This window comes from Sapajus apella, unplaced genomic scaffold (genome assembly GCF_009761245.1).
Source record: "Sapajus apella isolate SASKATOON/1434 unplaced genomic scaffold, GSC_monkey_1.0 scaffold75, whole genome shotgun sequence".
NCBI lineage: Eukaryota > Metazoa > Chordata > Mammalia > Primates > Cebidae > Sapajus > Sapajus apella.
The window spans coordinates 4,506,918-4,527,141 of NW_022437015.1; the positions used below are offsets into that span (position 1 = coordinate 4,506,918).

The 20,224-nt window shown below is 34.6% G+C and overlaps 1 protein-coding gene across 10 annotated transcripts in view; it reads right to left on the reverse strand.

The window, feature by feature from the left end:
• Window positions 1-20,224, reverse strand: part of ATRX (ATRX chromatin remodeler) — a 290,081-nt gene that overhangs the window by 190,642 nt on the left and 79,215 nt on the right. For 4 of the 10 annotated variants that reach the window (XM_032251335.1, XM_032251338.1, XM_032251344.1 and 1 more), the window contains 7 exons: window positions 19,485-19,540; window positions 18,480-18,532; window positions 17,471-17,598; window positions 14,752-14,865; window positions 9,764-9,873; window positions 5,939-6,006; window positions 2,524-5,600 (listed from right to left, as the gene is read on the reverse strand). In XM_032251335.1, coding sequence (XP_032107226.1) covers window positions 2,524-5,600; window positions 5,939-6,006; window positions 9,764-9,873; window positions 14,752-14,865; window positions 17,471-17,598; window positions 18,480-18,532; window positions 19,485-19,540 — 3,606 coding nt within the window. The remainder of the gene's footprint in view (window positions 1-2,523; window positions 5,601-5,938; window positions 6,007-9,763; window positions 9,874-14,751; window positions 14,866-17,470; window positions 17,599-18,479; window positions 18,533-19,484; window positions 19,541-20,224) is intronic. The other 6 variants (XM_032251341.1, XM_032251345.1, XM_032251339.1 and 3 more) reach the window with 3 other exon arrangements.

The window sequence follows — 20,224 nt, forward strand, 5'->3', positions numbered from 1 at the left end:
AGCTGTAATATGATACCCAAATATTGCGAATAAACAGGAATCCTCTAAACTCAATAGGGGGCAGGGTTTTTTTGATTTTTAATCCCCTAAAACAGTGACCTAAAATTAAGTTAGAGAGAAGAGTACATAAATGCAGCATGCTTATATAAGCATGTAATTCTGAAGGAATATCCTAACACTGACTCACACTCAAACTGATCTTTAAAAACAGAACCTTCTACATCGTGCTTATTTTCAAGGCACTCATATTCTAGTCTACTTAAGTGTTTCAATTGACAAGGCCCAATTTTTGACAGGTTAAATTCCCTAACAAATTTATCTTCTTTTTATTTCATCCCAAATAATCAGCTTAGTCCCCAAAAATATCTAGAGTAAAGAAAATCTCAACAACAAGGCTTATTCCACCAAGCAGTTGAAGGACTGGCATTTGCTGAAGTGAGGAATTCTCAAAGTTTCTCTTGATAGACACCTGAGAAAAAATTTACCTCCCCATCAGTCAACTTGCCCTTCAGATCAAAGTTAAATAAATCAAAATGGAATACAGTGATCTAGATTAATGTTGAGATAAGTTATTATCAGGAGATGCATCAGTTGAGTATTTGCCATATATCACCACCTCTTCTTAAGGCCTAATGAATGCATATTAATTATTACGCTAAGTATTAATAATTCTCAACATGAGAGGTACATAATAGAAGCTTTCATAGGTATCAATAAATCAAATGATATCTTGAGAAATGAATAGTAGTAAAATATTTGAAATCAAACGTTGATTTCACCAGTGAAACTGTTTCATCACAGAAACCAATTTTCCAAAGTTTAAAATAAATAAAACCAGAAATAAAATTAGCTCAGTAACACATAATTTTAATGGATTTTTAGCTAAATTTTTAAACGCAATTTATTATTCTTGAACTCTAATCCTTAAGAAGGGTTTTCACAGCTAACCCAACAACTAAAATGCCGATTTAACATCAAAGTAACTTAGATTCTATATTTTTAATATAAGTCCACAATCCTTTATACATAATTCTGCAATCTAAAACACTCTCAAAACAGAAAGCTTCTGAAAGAGAGTACTAAAGACAATCTGGCAGCAAAACCTGGTCTAAATTGCTTATTTGTTTAAATGTGAATCTTCAAATGTTTTGCTGCAGAAATACTATGCGTTTGATTATGTAGTGTTGCATCAGGCCCCACTGGGGCTTTTATAAAATATATGGTAACTGCTCTCTATTATTCTTCTAAAAACCAAACAGTTGTATATTCTGAAACACATTAGACCCCAACAGTTTAAGGTAAGAAACTATGAACTTGAAGTTACAATAGCCATACAAACAGAGCTCCATCTAGTCATCTGATAAAGCAGGGCATTCAATTGAAGCACAAACCGTGCATATCACATTTAGTTTTCAGGTCAAGTCATAAGTACTCCATAAAAGAAACGTAAAGTTTTATTAAAAACCAAGATTTTGCTGGGCACAGTAGCTCATGCCTATAACTCCAACACTTTGAGGGGCTGAGGTGGGAGGACTGCTTGATGCCAGGAGTTCAAGACCAGCCTGGGCAACATAGCGAGACCTCATTCCTACAAAATGAAAAATTAAAATTTTTTAAAAAGCCAAGATTCAAATTAATTCCATTAAAATCCAATTGGGATAAACTGAAGACTCTAACATAAGAATGGAAAGGAAAAATTCTTAAATTCTACCTATGTTGGAAATACAGTTTTATGTAAAGCCTACTTTATAAAAATTTTTAAATAAACTTTCAAATCCATAGTTAACTGACAGGTCTTACTGACTGAAAAAAAAAAAAAAAGACAAATGACCAATAAACATTTATTATACAACCGATTTTTTAAAAATACAAACTTCTTTTAAAAATTATTTTTCTTTATCTCATTCACCAATTGACCCAAGCTTTAATGTTCCTAGTACTCTATCTCATCAGGATAGGCTAATCCAGCTAATTTTTGGATTTTCTTTCTTCCTTTATTTTGACAATGCTTTTAAAAGAAAAACATCTGTCCATATCATTAGAAACTAGTCAATAAGCATCAATAATGAATTTTAATGAGGTAAATTAAAAATAAAGGGGATTTCATGAGACAAAATTTATCTGTTCAAACTTAAAAAGCCAGATGTATGGCAGTTAAAATTTTGACACACCATGTCATACAAGTACCAAGTACTCACTTCCATTATATAAACAAATAGCCACTGAACTACTGGCACCAGTCTGATTTTCCTTTATAAACTACTGCTCATTACTGCAGAAAAAAAGCACTAAACATTGATAAAGAAATTTTGTTATTTACTCAACAAATCTGGGTCCCTGATACTGCATACTAGCAGTGTTCAAAATATTTTCCAATGGCAGCATAAAAATAAATGGAAATGCTTTTTAATAAACTAAATAATTTTTGAATGCTATTCTCCTAAGTAGTAACCCTAAATTTGATTAGCTTCATTCAGGAGTGAGAAATTACAAATTATAAATTTTTAATTTATTTTTGCATACCTGAAGATTGGCAAAATCCAGTATGTGAAGACAGCACTAAATTTTCAGTCACGGGCTTAATTTTCTGTTCATCACTGCTTCCCTCGCCTATAGAATTCTGATCATCATCTTCTATATCCGAGGAAGATGAGGATGTAATGTCTGCTTGCTTCCTTTTAGTGCTTGTTCTTAGGGAGTTTCTCTTTTTCTCCTTGACATTGACTGCCTTCTTTTTAGCTGAAGTTCTTTGCTTCTTCTTTTTATTATCTTCAGAACTTTCCTCAGCATCAGATGATGATGAGCCACTTTGTATTTCCTTAGTATTTCTCTTTGAACTTAAATTTCTTCTTTCCCTCAATTCTATTCTTTTCAGTCTCTTATCAGTAGAGTTACAACCATCTTCTTTCATGGAATATTTCTCAGTATCAGACGAGGAACAATCTTGTCTCTTTCTTGAACTCTTTCCAGGCAACTTGCACCTTTTCTTCTCTCTACCATATGTTCCATTCTTACTCTTTTTATCTTCTGAAGAGTCACAACTATCTCCTTTCCCTGTTGACTTCTCAGCATAATCAGATAATTCATCCTTCTTTTTAGAAGTTTTCTCTCTTATTTTTTTACTTTTCTTTTCTCCATCAGTTATTTCAGTCTTATTTTGTTTTATGCCCTTAGGAAAATGACAAATTCCTTCTGGCTCAGGTAACTTCTCAGTGCCATCAGATGAAGATTCATACTGTTGTTCCATTGTAATTACTTTCTTCTTAAAGTCTGAAGTTTTCTTTTCTTTTTCTTCAGTTTCCTTTCTGCTATGCTTTTTATCCTCTTCAGAAGTTTCATCACTCTGCTCTTTCTTTAGGAATTTCTCAGCAATATCAGATAAGCCATCCTGTACTTTTTTACATGTTTTGGTTTTGAGATGCTTGCTCTTTTCTTTAGCTTCAGGAACCTTTTTGACTTCCAAAGAATTGAAACTCTCCTCTTTCCCAGAAAGCTTAACGACACTATCAGAGGAAGCACTTGCTTGCTGCTTCTTAGGAAGTCGATCTCTCAATCCCATGACAGTCGTGTCTTTATCAATTGTGCCTTCTGCTGAAGAAAAATTCTCTCTTTCTTGCTTCCTTTCAGCATCATCAGATGATCCTTCTTGCAAGGTCTTCAAACTTTTGTGCCCTTGATTATCCATTCCTTTTTTGCTGTGTTTTTCATCTTCAGAAGAGTCAAAATCTTTTGTATTTTGAATTCTTTTTTTGGTGTTTCTGGCAGCACTGATTTTACTCATGCTCTTTATCTCTTTTTCTAATTCTGAGTCATAATTAGAAGACTCAGATTGGGTTTGTCGTTTCTTTTTAGAAATTATACAGCTCTTGGCTGATTTGCCTTTTTTAATATCAAAATCTGAGCCAGATGTAGAACTTTTTCGTTTCCTTTTTCCTTTATCATCTTTTCCCGCCTGAGTCTTTAACTCATACAAAGTCTTATGATTTGTATGAATTTCATTAATATCAGTATCTGAAGAAGAACTGTGACTCATCCTGCTTACCTCTTTGAGGATTGTTAGCATTTCATCAGAATCTGAATTTTGATCCACAGTCTCTGATTGCTTAGATTTTGGTAATTTATTAGGTTTAGGATTATCTATAGCACTGTCAGAAGAATTCCGCTTATCCTTTTTTCTCATTGGAACTGATAGTTTTTGATTCTCCTTAATTGTTTCATTACATTCTTCATCTGAATTAGATGTTACGGCGTTGGTTTCTGTCTGTCGTCTCAAGGGTGTAGTCTTTACACGTGGAGATCTTCGAAGATCAGATTCCTCTGAAAGTAATAAAACTTCGTTTTCAACCAAATGCTCATTATCACTGCTTTCCTGTCCAAGTCCACATTTCTCTAACTTGGGGTTCAGACCACAACTTTTATAGCCATCTTTATCTTGTGGAACTTCCTGACAATCAGCACCTTTAATTGGGGAATTAGAAAGGGAAACGGGGGTGAGTTTAACAAATAATTCTTTTGTTACTTTAGCTGTACTTTTTGATTTAATACCTCCTCTGTTGTATTTTGAAGAAACATTTAATTTTACAGATGAACTCTCCTGTTCTTGTTCAGTTCCACTGCTGCCATCCCCTTGATGATCAACTGAATTCTGAACTTCCATAGCAGTTTCAAGATTCTCAAAAATGTCTTCTGGAACTGAGGAAGGAACAGACACAATATCCATGTCTAAGTCTTCAGAAGTGTTGGCAGGTTCATACTGAGGTTCTTCTTTTCTATCAGATTTCTTATGTTCACCACTGGTGTTTTTATTTGCTCTTTGTTCCTCTGTTGGAACATTCCGATCCATGTGCTCACTATCTACCTGTTTTCTTGAAAGTTTAGCTTCTGACTTTGAAATATCCTTCCTTTCTAATGCACAAGGTTTTTCTCCTTTTCTTGCTTTTGTTTCAAACTTAGCATCTATGACTTTATGCTCTTTGGTATTTTTCTCTTTGTTTACAGTCTCCAACACTTGAAACTCCGAATTTAAGTCTTCTTCCAAAGCAAGATGAGCCTTCTTAATATCAGCCAACACAGACTTAAAAGCCTTAAGCTGACGTAACTTTGTAACAGAACCGATTTCTGAATTATCTGTTGCCTGCTTTAAAAATTTAACATAACTGGAGTTCATGTTGGCTGTGGTCTCAATCAGTTTTTTTGCCCTCTTAATCATCTCTTTGGGCACAATTAGTGCTGCATAAGAGTAGGTTACAGAGCCAGAACAGGAATCATCTAATTTCTTTTCTTCTCCGTTACAATTTGAACTATTCTTCTTTGGAGAAAATCGGGATGTATGTTCATATACTTTATTACTCTTTTCACTGTCAACTTTTATCTTCTTCTTATTTTGTTGCAACAACTGTTCTAAATTCTCAAATACGCTGTTACATGCAGTGACTAAGTCCAACAAAGGCTCTGGGTGACAAATGTAGCAATACCATTGGTTGTTTTCATCCATAATTGTGGACAACTCCTTTCGACCAAGGTTGCGTAGAATGCATTTCTTGCAGAAAGCATTATGGCAAAAGTCACAACAAATCAAGTTTCCACCTTCCGCACACCATCTGAAATGTTTTAAAGATTAAAACATTATTCTCTTCTTTTAGGAAACTGAAAAGATAGGTAAAAAAAAATAAAAATTCCCAACAAAACTTATTTTAAATATCTTCATTACAATGCAATTTAAATTTTACTGCCCGTAATTTTAGTAGTAATTTAGGTCCTCTGCTTATTCTTTATTAGAAACTTAAACTAGACACAAACCTAGGGTTTATGGAAAAGAACAACTTTTCATTAAAGACATCAATGATGATACTATGAAAGACAAACCTCATCAAAGATTATGTAACAATTCCTCCCAAAAGTAGGTAACACTGAATGTTAGCTCATCTATATTACCTACCTACATTGTTCATCCATTCCATCCGAGTCACGGCTAATATCATCACTCATGTAATACTTAAAGCAATTCTATTAAAAGAAAAGAGGAAGGGGAAATTTTATTCAAAATTGGTAACATTCATAAAGGACAAAAACTTTTTTTTTTTTAAGTAATTAAAAACACTGAGAAAAATCTCCAGAACACTGGTATGGGCAAAGATTTATTGAACAATACGAAACAAGCTCGGGCAACCAAAGCAAAAATGGACAAATGGAAACACATCAGGTTAAAAAGCTTCTGCATAGCAAAGGATACACTCAACAAAATGAAGAGACAATCCACAAAATGGGAAAACATTTTGCAAAGTACCCATCTGAGAATGGATTAATAACCACAATATATAAGGAGCTCCAACAACTCTATAAGAAAAAATTCAAATAATCCAATCAAAAAATGGGCAAAAGATTAGATTGGACATTTCTCCAGAGAAGACATACATATGATAAACAGGCATATGAAAAGCTGCTTACCATCGCTGATTATCAGAGAAATGTTAATCAAAACTATAATTAGATTATCATCTCACACCAGTTAAAACAGTTTATAACCAAACAACAGGCAATAACAAATGCTGGCAAGCATATGAAGAAAAGGGAACCCTTGTACACCGTTGGTGGGAATGTAAATCAGTACAACCACTATAGAAAACAGTTTGGAGATTCCTCAAAAAACTAAAAATTGAGATACCATATGATCCAGCAATCCCACGGCTGGATATATACACGAAAGAAAGAAAATCAGTATACTGAAGAGATACAGGCACTCCTATGATTGTTGGGCTACCATCTACAATAGCCAAGATTCGGACGCAACCTAACCACCCATCAACAGATAAAGAAATAAAATGTGGTATGCATATACAATAACATACTATTCAGCCATTTAAAAAAAATGAGATCCTGTCATTTGCAACAACATGAATGGAACTGGAGATCATCATGTTAAGTGAAATAAGCCAGGCACAGAAGTACAAAGATCGCATGCTGTCACTTATTTATGGTATCTAAAAATCAAAACAACTGAACTCATGGATGAACTTATGAAGGATGCCACAAAGGATGGTTACAAGAAGCTGGAAAAGGTAGTGAGGGGCTGGCTAGGGAGGAGGTGGGGAAAGTTAATGGGTACCAAAAAAATACAAAGAACAGGACCTACTAGCACAATAGGGTGTCTACAGTCAATACCAACTTAATTATACATTTTTAAATAACTTAAAGAATACAATTAGACTGCTTGTAACTCAAAGGATAAATGCTTGAGGGGATGAATACCCCATCCTCCATGATGTGCTTATTTTACATTGCATGCTCATATTAAAACATCTCATGTACCACATAAATATATATATACCTACAATGTACCCACAAAAATTTTAAAGATAAATTTTTTTTTTTTTAAAGGGACTATGTGTGCATGTTTCAGAGACTCAAAGTAAAAACACTGCACTACCCCAGCTGGGCGCGGTGGCTCATGCCTATAATCTCAGCACTTTGGGAGGCTGGGGTGGGTGGATCACCTGAGATCAGGAGTTCAAGACCAGGCTGGCCAACATGGTGAAACCTCTTCTCTACTAAAAATACAAAAATCAGCCAGGTGTGGTGACAGGCACCTGTAATCCCAGCTACTCAGGAGGCTGAGGCAGGAGAATCACTTGAACCAGGAGGCAGAGGTTGCAGTGAGCAGAGATCATACCACTACACTCCAGCCTGGGCAACAAAGTGAGATTCCATCTCAAAAACAAAAACAAAAACAAAAACAAAAACAAAAACAAAAAGCCTGCACTACCAACTACCCAATGTCTGTATTTTCCAGACATCCAACTATCTCAAGAATTAATGCCTTGAAATAGACTTCCATACAATCAAGTACCACTGTTCCTTATTTAAAAGTTTATAAAAGACTTCTCCCTGGGCGTGGTGGTTCATACTTGTAATCCCAGCACTTCGGGAGGCTGAGGTGGGTGGATCACTCAAGGTCAGGAGTTCAAGACCAGCCTGGTCAACAGGGTAAAACCCTGTCTCTACTAAAAATACAAAAATTAGCCACATGTGGTGGTGGGCACCTGTAATCCCAGCTACTCGGGAGGCTAAGGTAGGAGAATCGCTTGAACCCAGGAGTCGGATGTTGCAGTGAGCCAAGATCGCACCACTGCACTCCAGCCTGGGTGACAGAGCAAGACTCCGTCTCAAAAAAAAAAAAAAAAAAGTTTATAAAAGATTTTAGTAAAGCTAATTTCTGGTCTCATACAACTAGCTACTAAAACTCTACATAAAAATTTATTAGATATGGGTACTTAGTAATTTTGATAGCCACAACATACAAACAGCTACTATGTATACAGCTAAACAATTAATCTGTATTTTCTTTAAATCTCAAAGTACCTACGATGCAAGGCAGGACGTATTATGAGAGAGAAAAGGCTAACTTTCATTAATATGTAAATAAATCTAAAGTCATACAACTAGTAAGAATCAAAGCTATTATTCAAATCCAAGTTTGACTGACTTCAAAGTCTTTCCAGTGGGACTGCAGAAAAGGAAAGTAAGGTGCTCACTGATACAAACTACTAATTAGTGAAATGGCCTAGGCTCAAAAGACTGGTTCTTGAAAAAAGACAATCATATAGATAAGAAAACAGAAAGGAAAATACATGTCACAAATCCAACAATATGAGATTCTGCTGTCACATCTTAAAACGAAGCTCTCTAATACATACCCTTCACAGGCCCCTGGCTGAACTGAATTCAAGGAAAGAAGGGATATAAATTGCTAAAGGAAAAAGTAAGTTTAGTTCATTTAAGCATGTCTGAATTGATCAAAAATTCATGCAAGAAAGAGCTAGAACTAGAACTCCAAGAAAAACATGGCCTGCCACTGCATTTCAAAGGTAGCTTTTTACTGGGAAACTAACATAGGATTAAGTTTTGCTCTTGTTGCCCAGGCTGGACTGCAATGGCGCAATCTCGACTCACTGCAACCTCCACCTCCCAGGTTCAAGCAACTCTTCTGCCTCAGCCTCCTGAGTAGCTAGGATTACAGGCGCCCGCCACCACACCTGGCTAATTTTCCTTTTATTATTTTTAGTAGAGATGGAGTTTCACCACGTTAGCCAGGCTTGTCTCAAACTCCTGACCTCAGGTGATCCACCTGCCTCAGCCTCCCAAAGTGCTGGGATTACAGATGTGAGCCACCATGCCAGACCCACATTTATAGATATTAAAAATTAACTCCAAGGTATTACTAACAAAAAAGTGGCACAGACAGTTAAAACTATAATCAACACATAAAAAACATTTTTAATTCTATTATCTCCAAGTTACATCAACATCCTGCTCCACATAGAAAGCTTAGATTTGGGGAAGTAGGTTATATAAGAGGAAAGATTATAAAACACAAACATTTACACATATCCACTTCTGAGATTTTCAAACACACCATGCTCTCCCTCAACTACCAGTATTCGAATACCACGTTGCTCTTCCCCAAACATGCTGAACCAATCTCACTTACCAGGCTAATTCTTATTCATATTTCACATATCAGCTTTCCACTAAAAAGCCATCCGACCGAAGTCATATTTACACAGGCTTCCTGTGTGCTCCCATAATCACAGTATCTCCCCTATCATGGCGCTTAGGCTTTGTATGTCTATCTTCCCCACTACAATAGAAGTCCTCTAAGGGCAGACACCATTTCCATCTTTCTTCAAGACTATGCCCTCAAAGGCCTGGTATATGGTAAGCATTCAAATATTTGTGGTATGAATTATCAATAGATCATACATACCTTACAAATAAGAACTTGCAATGAAGGGTGTCTATAAATGGAATCTTTTTGAAAATGGTTGACCTGTTGTCCACAAGCAGTGCAGCTCACAATCCCATGAAGCCCATCTTCTAGGAGAAAGGAGTGACTATTATTCACACATTTACACACAGAAAAAGATATTTGCTTTAGTCAGCATTTTGTAACTTTTGTATTGGAAATTAAATACCTCAAAATCCTTCAAAAAATGGCATCTTGGACACAAGTAAAAAAGGTTAATATTTTATCAACTTACTCAACACATGACAACTTTGGCAAATTCCAACTTACAAATTCTAATTGTTTCCTTTTACAGATGCAAATGCCATTTCTTACAACTCAATATAACATTAAGAGACTCCATAAAGGGGTTCTAAAACTAGGGGCCAAGAGCTCTTTTTTATTTCATTATTGCTTTGCAAATAAATTCAGTTATCAGTGCTTACAGAATGGGGAAGTAAAATATATGGAACAGATTATTTTGCAATGCTATACTTAATTATGCCATAAAGGTTTTTACTCTCAAAGTGGAATTGTCTGCACAGATCCTATCAATATGGCATGTAAAAACTTGGTAGTTTTATGTTATTACCAATTTCCTTCCTAATATTTACTTCAACACTAACCATAATTGTCATTAACCTGTGCTTTTTCTACATGTACTCCACTATCCATACCAACACTGTCTACTGTTTCCAAATAAGGACAAATAAGACATTGCAGGTATATCTATTTTTGCAGCAAAACATCAGAACGATTAGGGGTAAAAGGTAAGAGTCCCATTCTGTACTATCTCCTAAAAAACAGATCAATGATATCTTATGCAGAAAAGACTAAGAAGAAACCTCTCTGGCCTCGCTCTTATCCCTAGTTCTGCTAAGGCAGTGCTTCACACCCTGAGTTAAACATTGTCATCTGAAGAATCTTTATAAAAAAAGCCATTCCCACCCCCTAAACCATGGAATTAAAATCTCTCAGACATTTTCTTAAAGTTTCAAAGATGATCTTGATGTGCAACCAAGACCTTGATCAAAATAAGATGGTAGATTATAATTAAAAAGAAGCCACTGAAAATGCTTACATTCACAAATCTAAAAAAAAAAAGGCTAAAAAACAAATTGGCTCCATCCTTAAATAAAAGACAAAACATCACATACATTTATCACCCTTTTAATTTTCTCTTTTGTGTTTTTGTTAGGCTTAAGGTCCAAAGCACCATGGACCCAAATATTATCAGGAATATTTTTAATTTGTAGAAGCTTTAAAAAAACATTTAACAGATAGATTCTCACTGTCACCAAGGCTGGAGTACAGTGGTGCAAATTCAGCTCACTGAGCCTCAACCTCCCAGGCTCAAGCAATCCTCCTACCTCAGCCTCCTGATAGCCAGGACTACAGGCACACACCACCACACTTGGTTAATTTTTTGTAGAGACTGGTTCTCACTGTGTGGCCCAGGCTGGTCTCCAACTCTTGGGCTCAAGCAATCCTCTGGCCTCGGCCTCCCAAAGTGCTGGGATTACAGGTGTGAGCCACCACACCTAGCCAGAAGCTAAAAAATTTAAGGTATGAGAACACCATCATACTTTTTCAGAATATAAAAGTAACCTTGAAGGTTTACTATATATGTTGCTAATATTTTTATTTATTTTTTTTTTAATTTTAAAGATGGGCGTCTCACTCCATCACCCAGACTAGGGTACAATGGCACAATCATAAGTCACTGTAGCCTCAAACACCTGAGCTCAAGCAAACCTCCCACCTCAACCTACCAACAGCGGGGATTACAGGCCTAATATATTATAATCACATTACTTACAAACACCAGTTTGATGTTGGGTATTCATATATTCTGTATTTAAGAAAAACAAATACACCACAACATACTTTTTCATTTCAAATAATAATTTCATTCAGATAAACTAACAAAATAAATAAAAGGTGGAATCTGAATGTTCATCCAATGTTAAGTAATACTAAGCATCTTCTATGTGCTTTTGTGCATATAACACTCAAGAATTAAACAAAACTAGGTAATTCTTTGGAGAATTTCTCCTACACGTGCACAAGGAATCAAATATAAGGATATTCACCACAGCACTTATCAGAAAATTGCAAAATAAAAAATTGGGAATAACTTCCTATGTGGGAAATGAATAGTGGCTTATTAATACAACATAATATAGAGCCATGAAAAATAAACAAACTAGATGTACATTTACTAACATGAATACAATTCAAAAACAATGTTAAATGAGAAACGTTCCCAAATGATATACAGCATAGTATTTTGTATATTTTTAAATGAAAAATGTTTTATGAATACATATATAAAAAACATGGAAAAACATGCACACACATGCACATGCATAAAACTTCAAGATAATCATTACCTGTGGGGTGGGAAGAAGGGGAAATGGATGAGAGTAGGACTGAACCAATATTTTACTTAAGTGAGATCTGAAGCAAATATGGTAAAATGTTGAAATGTTACTTTATGAACTTGTTGCTGTATACATGTTTAATTTTTTTATTTTTAGTTATGAAATATATTTAAAATTGTAACAAAGGTACAAATGGAAAAGAGGCATTTTCATTTCTGAGCTCAATATGTTTTAATGGTTTTAAAAAGAGAACAAAATTATTGTGTCATGTAAAAAAGTTAGGTGTAAAATACACTTTCTAACAATTAAACTGGGAAGAGAATGTCAAAATAAGGTATGATACTAAAAAGTGTTTAAAAACAGCAGCTCCTGAAACGGTCACTTTAGCCATATCTTTGTGTTATAATACTGTTCCAAATCAATATAAGACTTTATATATAAAGTTTACATTCTTGACAGTTTCCTAAGTTAGGCTTCAATTTTGGAACTACCTTTCTTAGAAAGTTTAAATATTAACTACAGCAATTCAGTATTTCAGATCACCAGTTTATCTATCTATCTATCTATCTATCTATCTCTCTATCTATATATACATGTGTGTGTATAGAAAGTAAACCTAGTATTAAATTTCCTGTGTGATTTCTGACAGATTAAAAAAGCATCAAATCATTAAGATGAAAATAGACATGAAAGATTTAAGTGTTACTGATGGCTATAAATGTATGTATTCCCTTAAGCATGATAACAAAACATTCCCACAGAGAACATTCAATAAAATGTTCCTGAAACTTATCAGCTGAGACCAAATGCCAGCAGCATACTAAAGTGGCACTTGGAATACCCTCGTCAACAATAGTGGTTCTTTTATTCTCCTTTCAGTCCTTATCCACATTTCAGACACTGACTGTTCCAGAGTCCCTTCCCCAAAAAAAAACAATTTGGACACTGTGTACACCAACTGTACACAATACAGAAAACTTAGTTGTCTTCTCTAGAGAACCTATAATCAGAGGAAAGAAACTCTTACTACTAATCTTTACCATCACTTTCTAATTTGTGATTCTCTTAAATTTTAAGACTACTACCTTGGTTTTAATGAGCTCTGTTGCTGCAATGGCAGTTTCCCTACTGTGAACTAGAGTCTCAGAAAGATTCCTTGTGCTCAAAAGGAGCTGACTGCCCCTTTGTAAACAAGACTAAACGATATTTCCTTTATTTTTGCCAACAACCTTACAAAATATTTAATCTGAAAATAAATATATATATTTATAAGTATAGATATATTTTACTGGTTCCAGCAAGATAATCATAGCATTAAAATAAAAATCCACACAAAATTTCACCAATATAAGAACTTCACTATAATTTCACAATTATATAATCTGATCAATATTAAATGGATATGCTTTCATTACATTTCTACTTAGAAATTTAGTGTCATGTTCTATTATTTGGAGATTCATTCCTTTTATAGTTACGAATTCTGGCTGTATTAAGCTGTCCCAAAATATATATAGGCACTATTTAAAAATTGCACACAAACAAATGAGACACATAGTCCACAATTATACATTTCTAAATGAATCTTTCTGATACAAACTTTTTATAGATGGTTAGCCAATATTACTCTGTGTGCATGTGTGTTTGTTAACTTTTTTGAGACAGGGTCTCACTCTGTCATCCAGGCTGCAGTAGACTGGTGCAATCACGGCTCACTGCAGCCTCGATCACCTGGGCTCAAGCGATCCTCCCACCTCAGCCTCCAGAGAAGCTAGGACTACAGGCATGCGCCACCATGCCCAGCTAGTATTTTTATTTTTTGTAGATATGGGGTCTCACCATATTCCCCAAGCTGGTCTCAAACTCCAGGACCCAAATAATTCTCCTTCCTTGGCCTCCTAAAGTGCTAGTATTACAGGTATGAGCCACCACTCCCCACCGTTTGTGTGTTTAAGAGAGGACAGACAGATAAAGGGAGAGGTGCCTCAGGCAGACAGAGGGACGGTTAATCAGCTCTAGCTCGCTTCTCCTTCCTACTTATCTCCACGTTCCTATTCTTAGATTAATGGATCTGAAACTTCAGTGTACATAGGAACAAACTGGGGCACATTCTTGACCTCATCAACAGAAATTCGAATTTGTGAGGAGTGGAGTCAAGGGACTTGCATTTATAATAAGCACCCCATCTAATACTAACGAAGACGTATGTCACTCTATGCAACTCTAAATATATATAAAGTTACCTACAGGCCACAGACAAGATTTTGCATGAATCTAAAATTCTTTTAAGGTTGTGGGGGGGGGACACATAGTATTCTGGCATATATGTATTATAGAATATGTGGAAGAAGGAAATGCTAAGCTTCTTGAGTTAACTTAATAGCCACTGAAGGCAAAGGTGTTTTCATAAATGGTGTTTAACCTTTTCTGCTTCAGAGCTCAGAGAGAAACAGAAGTTATTTTTAAGTAGTGCTTTTAATAAACAAAAGGCAGAAAAGTGGAGGTATTTTTAGTAAGCACATCAGATTTTCCAATATGGTCATAAACAGCAATTTAAATTCATGTTTCATTTTCACTTGTATTTACCTCCGCGTTTTTTGAGATTTTCAGTTTTCATTTTACTTCTGCTTCTAAATTCAGGCCCTTTAAAATCATCTTTGTCTTCATTCAGCACTGGCTCTGGCTGTACAATCACTGTACCTAGAATGATTTCATTTAAAAAATCATTACACATATTAAATGTGCAAGTGAAGTGCAAGACTTCAGTTCAGATAAAGCCAACATTGCTGGTACATAGTTTGTTTCTTTCAAGCTTTAGATATTGGTATAAGGACCTCACAAAAGTAAATAAAACAGGGAAATAGTAAAAGGGCCAGGTGTCAACAGTTTATTTGTTGAAATATAGTTCATAAAAACAGGAAAGGGAGGTATTATGAAGTGATTACAAAAGAAATGTGTGAATCAAATAGAAAGCCTCAACCCAGTTCTGAATTTTTGTAGTGCCTATCACAAAAGCTGTTATGAATATGAAGTTATCCTAAGTTCCATAAAGAATTTATAAAACGTGGTTCAGAGGGAAAAATTTTTTAAAGACATCCTATTCTCATAATGCAAATCACAAACTCAGAAAGATTTGTAAGGGTTATTTTATATTGCAAGGGAGGGGCATTGGTGGGGAAATGAAGTTCATTCTACTACTCCTCTACCTATTCTGCAGCATCTCCCTACTGGTATGTCAAAGCTTCACTACTCTGTAAAGTCCGTAAAGAGCTTTACCAGGTTAAGATATTTAAGCTGAAGTACCCTAACAATAAATTGTAGAATGAGATCATTTGTTGATGCCTACGGAAATATTTTAGAAAGAATGTCCTTCCTTAACTATAAAACATGTGAACTGAGGAGAGAGGTTGTCAATTTTTTATTAGTTCTCTCAAGAGCAAATAAGACAGGCACAGTAATAAGGGTTTAGGTCTGAATGTTTACCTATATCACTGGGCTTAGTAATTGACTATCATTGGCAACAATTATGGAAGAAAAAGCAGGTAGTTGCCAGGGGCTTTCTCTGAAACAAGTTATTCAACAAATTTTGACAAGTTATAGCATCCAGTTGGTAAATGAGTTTCTGAATCTCTGAAAGGGTGGGGGTAGAGGACACAGATGATTGGGATTTTACAGATTGTAGTAAAATTAAATAATCCCCACCAAAAAAACTATTCACAGCAATCACTGCATATATATACTTTCAGAGAAGCCCCAGCATTTGAAAAGAACTACAGATTTTAAATTAACAACAAAAAAAAATAATAACTTAATTCTTCCTAGAGATTATTCTAGGGAGAATTGTAAGCAACACAGCAGAGTGAAGGAGCACTCACTAGCTTTGGATTCAAGCAGACTTGGGTTGAAATCTTAGCTTCTCAATTTAAAGCTGAAAAAGTTCCTTGGGTTCTAAATTTGTTCCTTTAGCTATACAAGCAAAATAATAACTAACTTACAGTGTTGCTTTGAGGATTAAAGGAGTTAATTCTGTAAGAGCCTGCTACCTATACATACTCAATAAATATTACAACAATAATATAAACACCCAAATTTAACCTCATGAAATGGGTCTGTTTTTGTTTTGGTCTGTCAGAATTAGGTATAGTTCAGATTAGTAACATTATATGCTAATCTTCTTCCACAGTACCATTAAAACAAAGGTTTGAAATCCTAGTTCTTACATCATAAACACTCCCAGTAACAACCACTGAGAATGTAAAAATCCAAAGTAAATCACTGCCTAATGGGACTTAGACTCCCATGTTAGTTATTTCTGCCCTTGGCCACCAAAACCATTATACAACATTGTCATACATGGTTTGCAAAGCTAGCAAATGGTAGGCCCCTATCTCTCTTCTTCCATTAATTTCCCTTCCTCATTTCATTTATCACCTTTTGTAAGTCCTAATTTATCCTAGTCAAAGAAAGTTCCAACCCTCCTACCTACCGTATTTTTTAAACTACCATAATTTGAAAATGTGTCATAAAAACATAGACAGGGAACAAGGTTTAATAAGCACTCACTATAAAAGATCTATGAGAATGAATTTGAAAAATCTGCCAAGAGACTAAAACGTATTATTTAACAAAGAAAAAAAATCTAAAATTTGACTCTTTGAACAATGTCCCCTGTCATTCTCATCATCCAATCATATTGCTCTCAGACGTGAGCTATAAGAGTACATGATACTCATTTGGCTTTTTCCCCAATCTTATTAACAAGATTTTATGGTTAAAACTTCAACTGATGAGATGTATGTGACAAAGTTTTTTAAAAGAGATAACAGTAAGAAATACACCTAAATCTATGATAGTTAAATTCGGCTTTTAGCGTTAGGGAATTGAAGAATGCAGTAAGACTAAACTAGACTGTAAATGATTTTTGTTTAAGTTTTCAGGAACAGTCATTACATTTTTGTATAAAGCAAGCACATTAACATTTATTGAACCAACACCTAACATACCAAATTTTTAAACCTGCTTACACATTGAAGTATAATTTGGAAACCAAAGCCCCTTTTCTAAAACTCACAGGAAAAAAAATTAGATTTTATTCTTTTCAAAACTAACTGAATATTCCAAAATTTTAACTTCAATAACACACATTATCACTGGCACACAAATACATTTTTCCAGACAACCACTAGGAAAATGCCATGTTTGGTCTTTTGTACATATATAACAATAATCAAGTTCCAATTGTATAAAAATTGTATTTAAAAATTCATTTCAACTTAACTTCATATGAAAAATTAACACACATTACCTTTTGGCAAGCTTTGCATAGTAATATCATTTTCTGAATTTTCATTAGATGCATCTTCATGTACAGTTTCATCATCCAAAGGTTTTTCATCATCTGATTCTACATACTTTGTTACAATTGAAGGTTTCCTAAGAAAGAATTAAGTTCACAGAATTATAAACATTTCTGACAACTGGAACAATACCCAAAGAACATAAATAACATGTTGTGACTGAGCAGTGGGTCTCTACCAGGATGCACATCAGTATCACCTAGGGAAGCATGTATGTCTACACCCTATCACTGAATATTATGATTCAGTAGGTCTAGAGTAGCACCAAGGCATATACATTCTGAAAAAGCTAACGGGGATATCTTGGAACACACTCTTCTTTAAGAATCACTACTTTAGAGAATAAATTAACAACAAGCAAGCTTGGTTTTTAAGAGACATTCCCACTGGTTAGAAACAACAAAAGTCCAATAGACTAAGCTGCAAACTTCTAGTAAGAATTATACTGCATAGTATATTGGGCACTATATTAACGTTAGAAAGTAGTTTCTGGTTTTATGTATGACTTGACAATTTACCACAAAAAAGTGTTTTTTTTTAACCACTCTTTGTTCTCCTTATAACTTACAACTGTGATGACTATCTAACTCCCCATCCTAGACAATTTCATATAACCCTGAAAAACCCATTGCCTCATCAGGCATTCAACAATTATTTTCTCCTTTTTCAACGACATATATATGTCTAATGAAGTAAACTGCATATTGCAAGGACCACTAATATGTAATAAATCCTAAAATCTCCTTTAAAATTCAAAGTTGGAATGAATTAATAATTGTTGAAACCAGGTGATACAAAGGGATTCATTATATTATGCTAATCATTTTAAACATGTATATTTGTATAGAATGGTTAACTCAGAATAGTGCTTGACATAAGTTCAGAAAAATACAGTTTTAGAAACAGAAAATAACGTGAAAAAGAAAGTAACTTTTTGTTCCTTTAACATCAACCAACCTCTTTGATCGTGAAGATCCGGAAGACTTGGATTTTTCTGAAGAGCTAGTTCCCTAGATATGAGACATAAATGTAAAAGTGAGTAAAACTCTCAAAACAGCATCCCTACAATTAACTATTTCCCTATAGCAAGAACTTCAATACAGTGATATAATGAGATGCTATTTATGTGCCTAGAATATTTTTCTAAAAGAAACTTCATAAACTAATTCCCTACCTCATAAGGAACAAAGATGCAAAAAAACAAAAATAAAAATAAAAACTAATTCTCATTTACTTCCAGGTTTCCTTGGCTGAAGATTAAATTTCTGGTTTTTTACACGGTTGCTGTGGCATGCTGCGGGGGATACACTGCTGTATGATGATCAAGGCCCCAGTCAACAAAGACAAAACAAGGATGTAGAAATAATCAAATCTCAACAGAGGTAGGGAGTTTTAAAGATCTAAATATGTTTCATTCTTCTCTATGTTAACATACGGCATGAAGTAACCTCTGCAACTTGCTTTGACATACTAAACTTACCCTCATTTTGCCAATATAATCAATATATTTTACTGGATTCAATTTTTTTACAGTAGGTGAAAAAATTCCCAAAACCATAGTCGTAGGCCCGTGTATCAGGCAAAGGACCTTGTTATGAGTTGCTATAATTATGCTTAGTAGACTCTGGATACCAAGTTTTGAGAGATTTCATAACCATGGAGTTCATGCCGGTAACGTCCACCTCAAACACCCCTGGGGCAATATAAAGACAGTTAAATATCCATCTCTTGGAAGTCTTCAGTTGTCTGACTTTAGGTAAACTGCTAAAGTATACCACAACAGTGACAGAAACAATGAACACCTTTTCAAACTGGAAAACAACCAAACTGAAGTATCATAATGACAACTGGGTATCAGTATCCTTAGACACATAACAGTACATGTGTCTAGGAGCAATCTAAAGACATATCCTCTAGTTGGTTAACAATAACAAATACCTTTAAAATAGTAATTATCATTACCTCTTCCTTGCTGTTTTCCATCATATCAGAGCTACTTCCAGAACCACTGATTTTATCTAAAAAAGAAGAAATAAAGAACATTATTTATCTCTTAAATATATCATCAAACAGAACTTCAATACCTATGAATCCATAAACCCATTTTCACACTACGAAGTCTGGCAGTATTGTTAACATAGCACTCATATTAAAATATTCCTAGAAGAATTATTTCACTAGAAGCACTCTCCTTTTGCACTAGAATCACTCTCCTTTTACACATTAACCCCTCCCTATAAAGCATTAAATCTCTATAGAGATTACTTTGGTATAAAAACATTTCCTGCTGTAGTTCATAAGTATTGCAAGACATTTCCCAGTAAAAGAAAATTTACAATATTATACTAAAAATAAAAAAACACACTATCAATAAAGTATATTTCATTTCACCATAAACTACTGAGAAAATAAGAGCAAGCTAAACCAAAAGCAAGGAGAAGGAAATAATAAAGATTAGGGCAGAAATTCATGAAACTAATAAAAAAGGAAATAGAAAAACAATAGGAAAAAAAAAAAAAATCAATGAAACCAAACAGTAGTTCCTTTTCTTTTTTTTCATTTCCTTTTTTTTTTTAAAGATAAGGTTTCACTCCATTGTCCATACTAGAGGACAGAGGAGCTATCATGGTTCACTTTAGCCTCAACCTCCTGGGCTCAGGTGATCCTCCCCTCTCAGCCTCCAGGTAGCTGGGAATACAGGC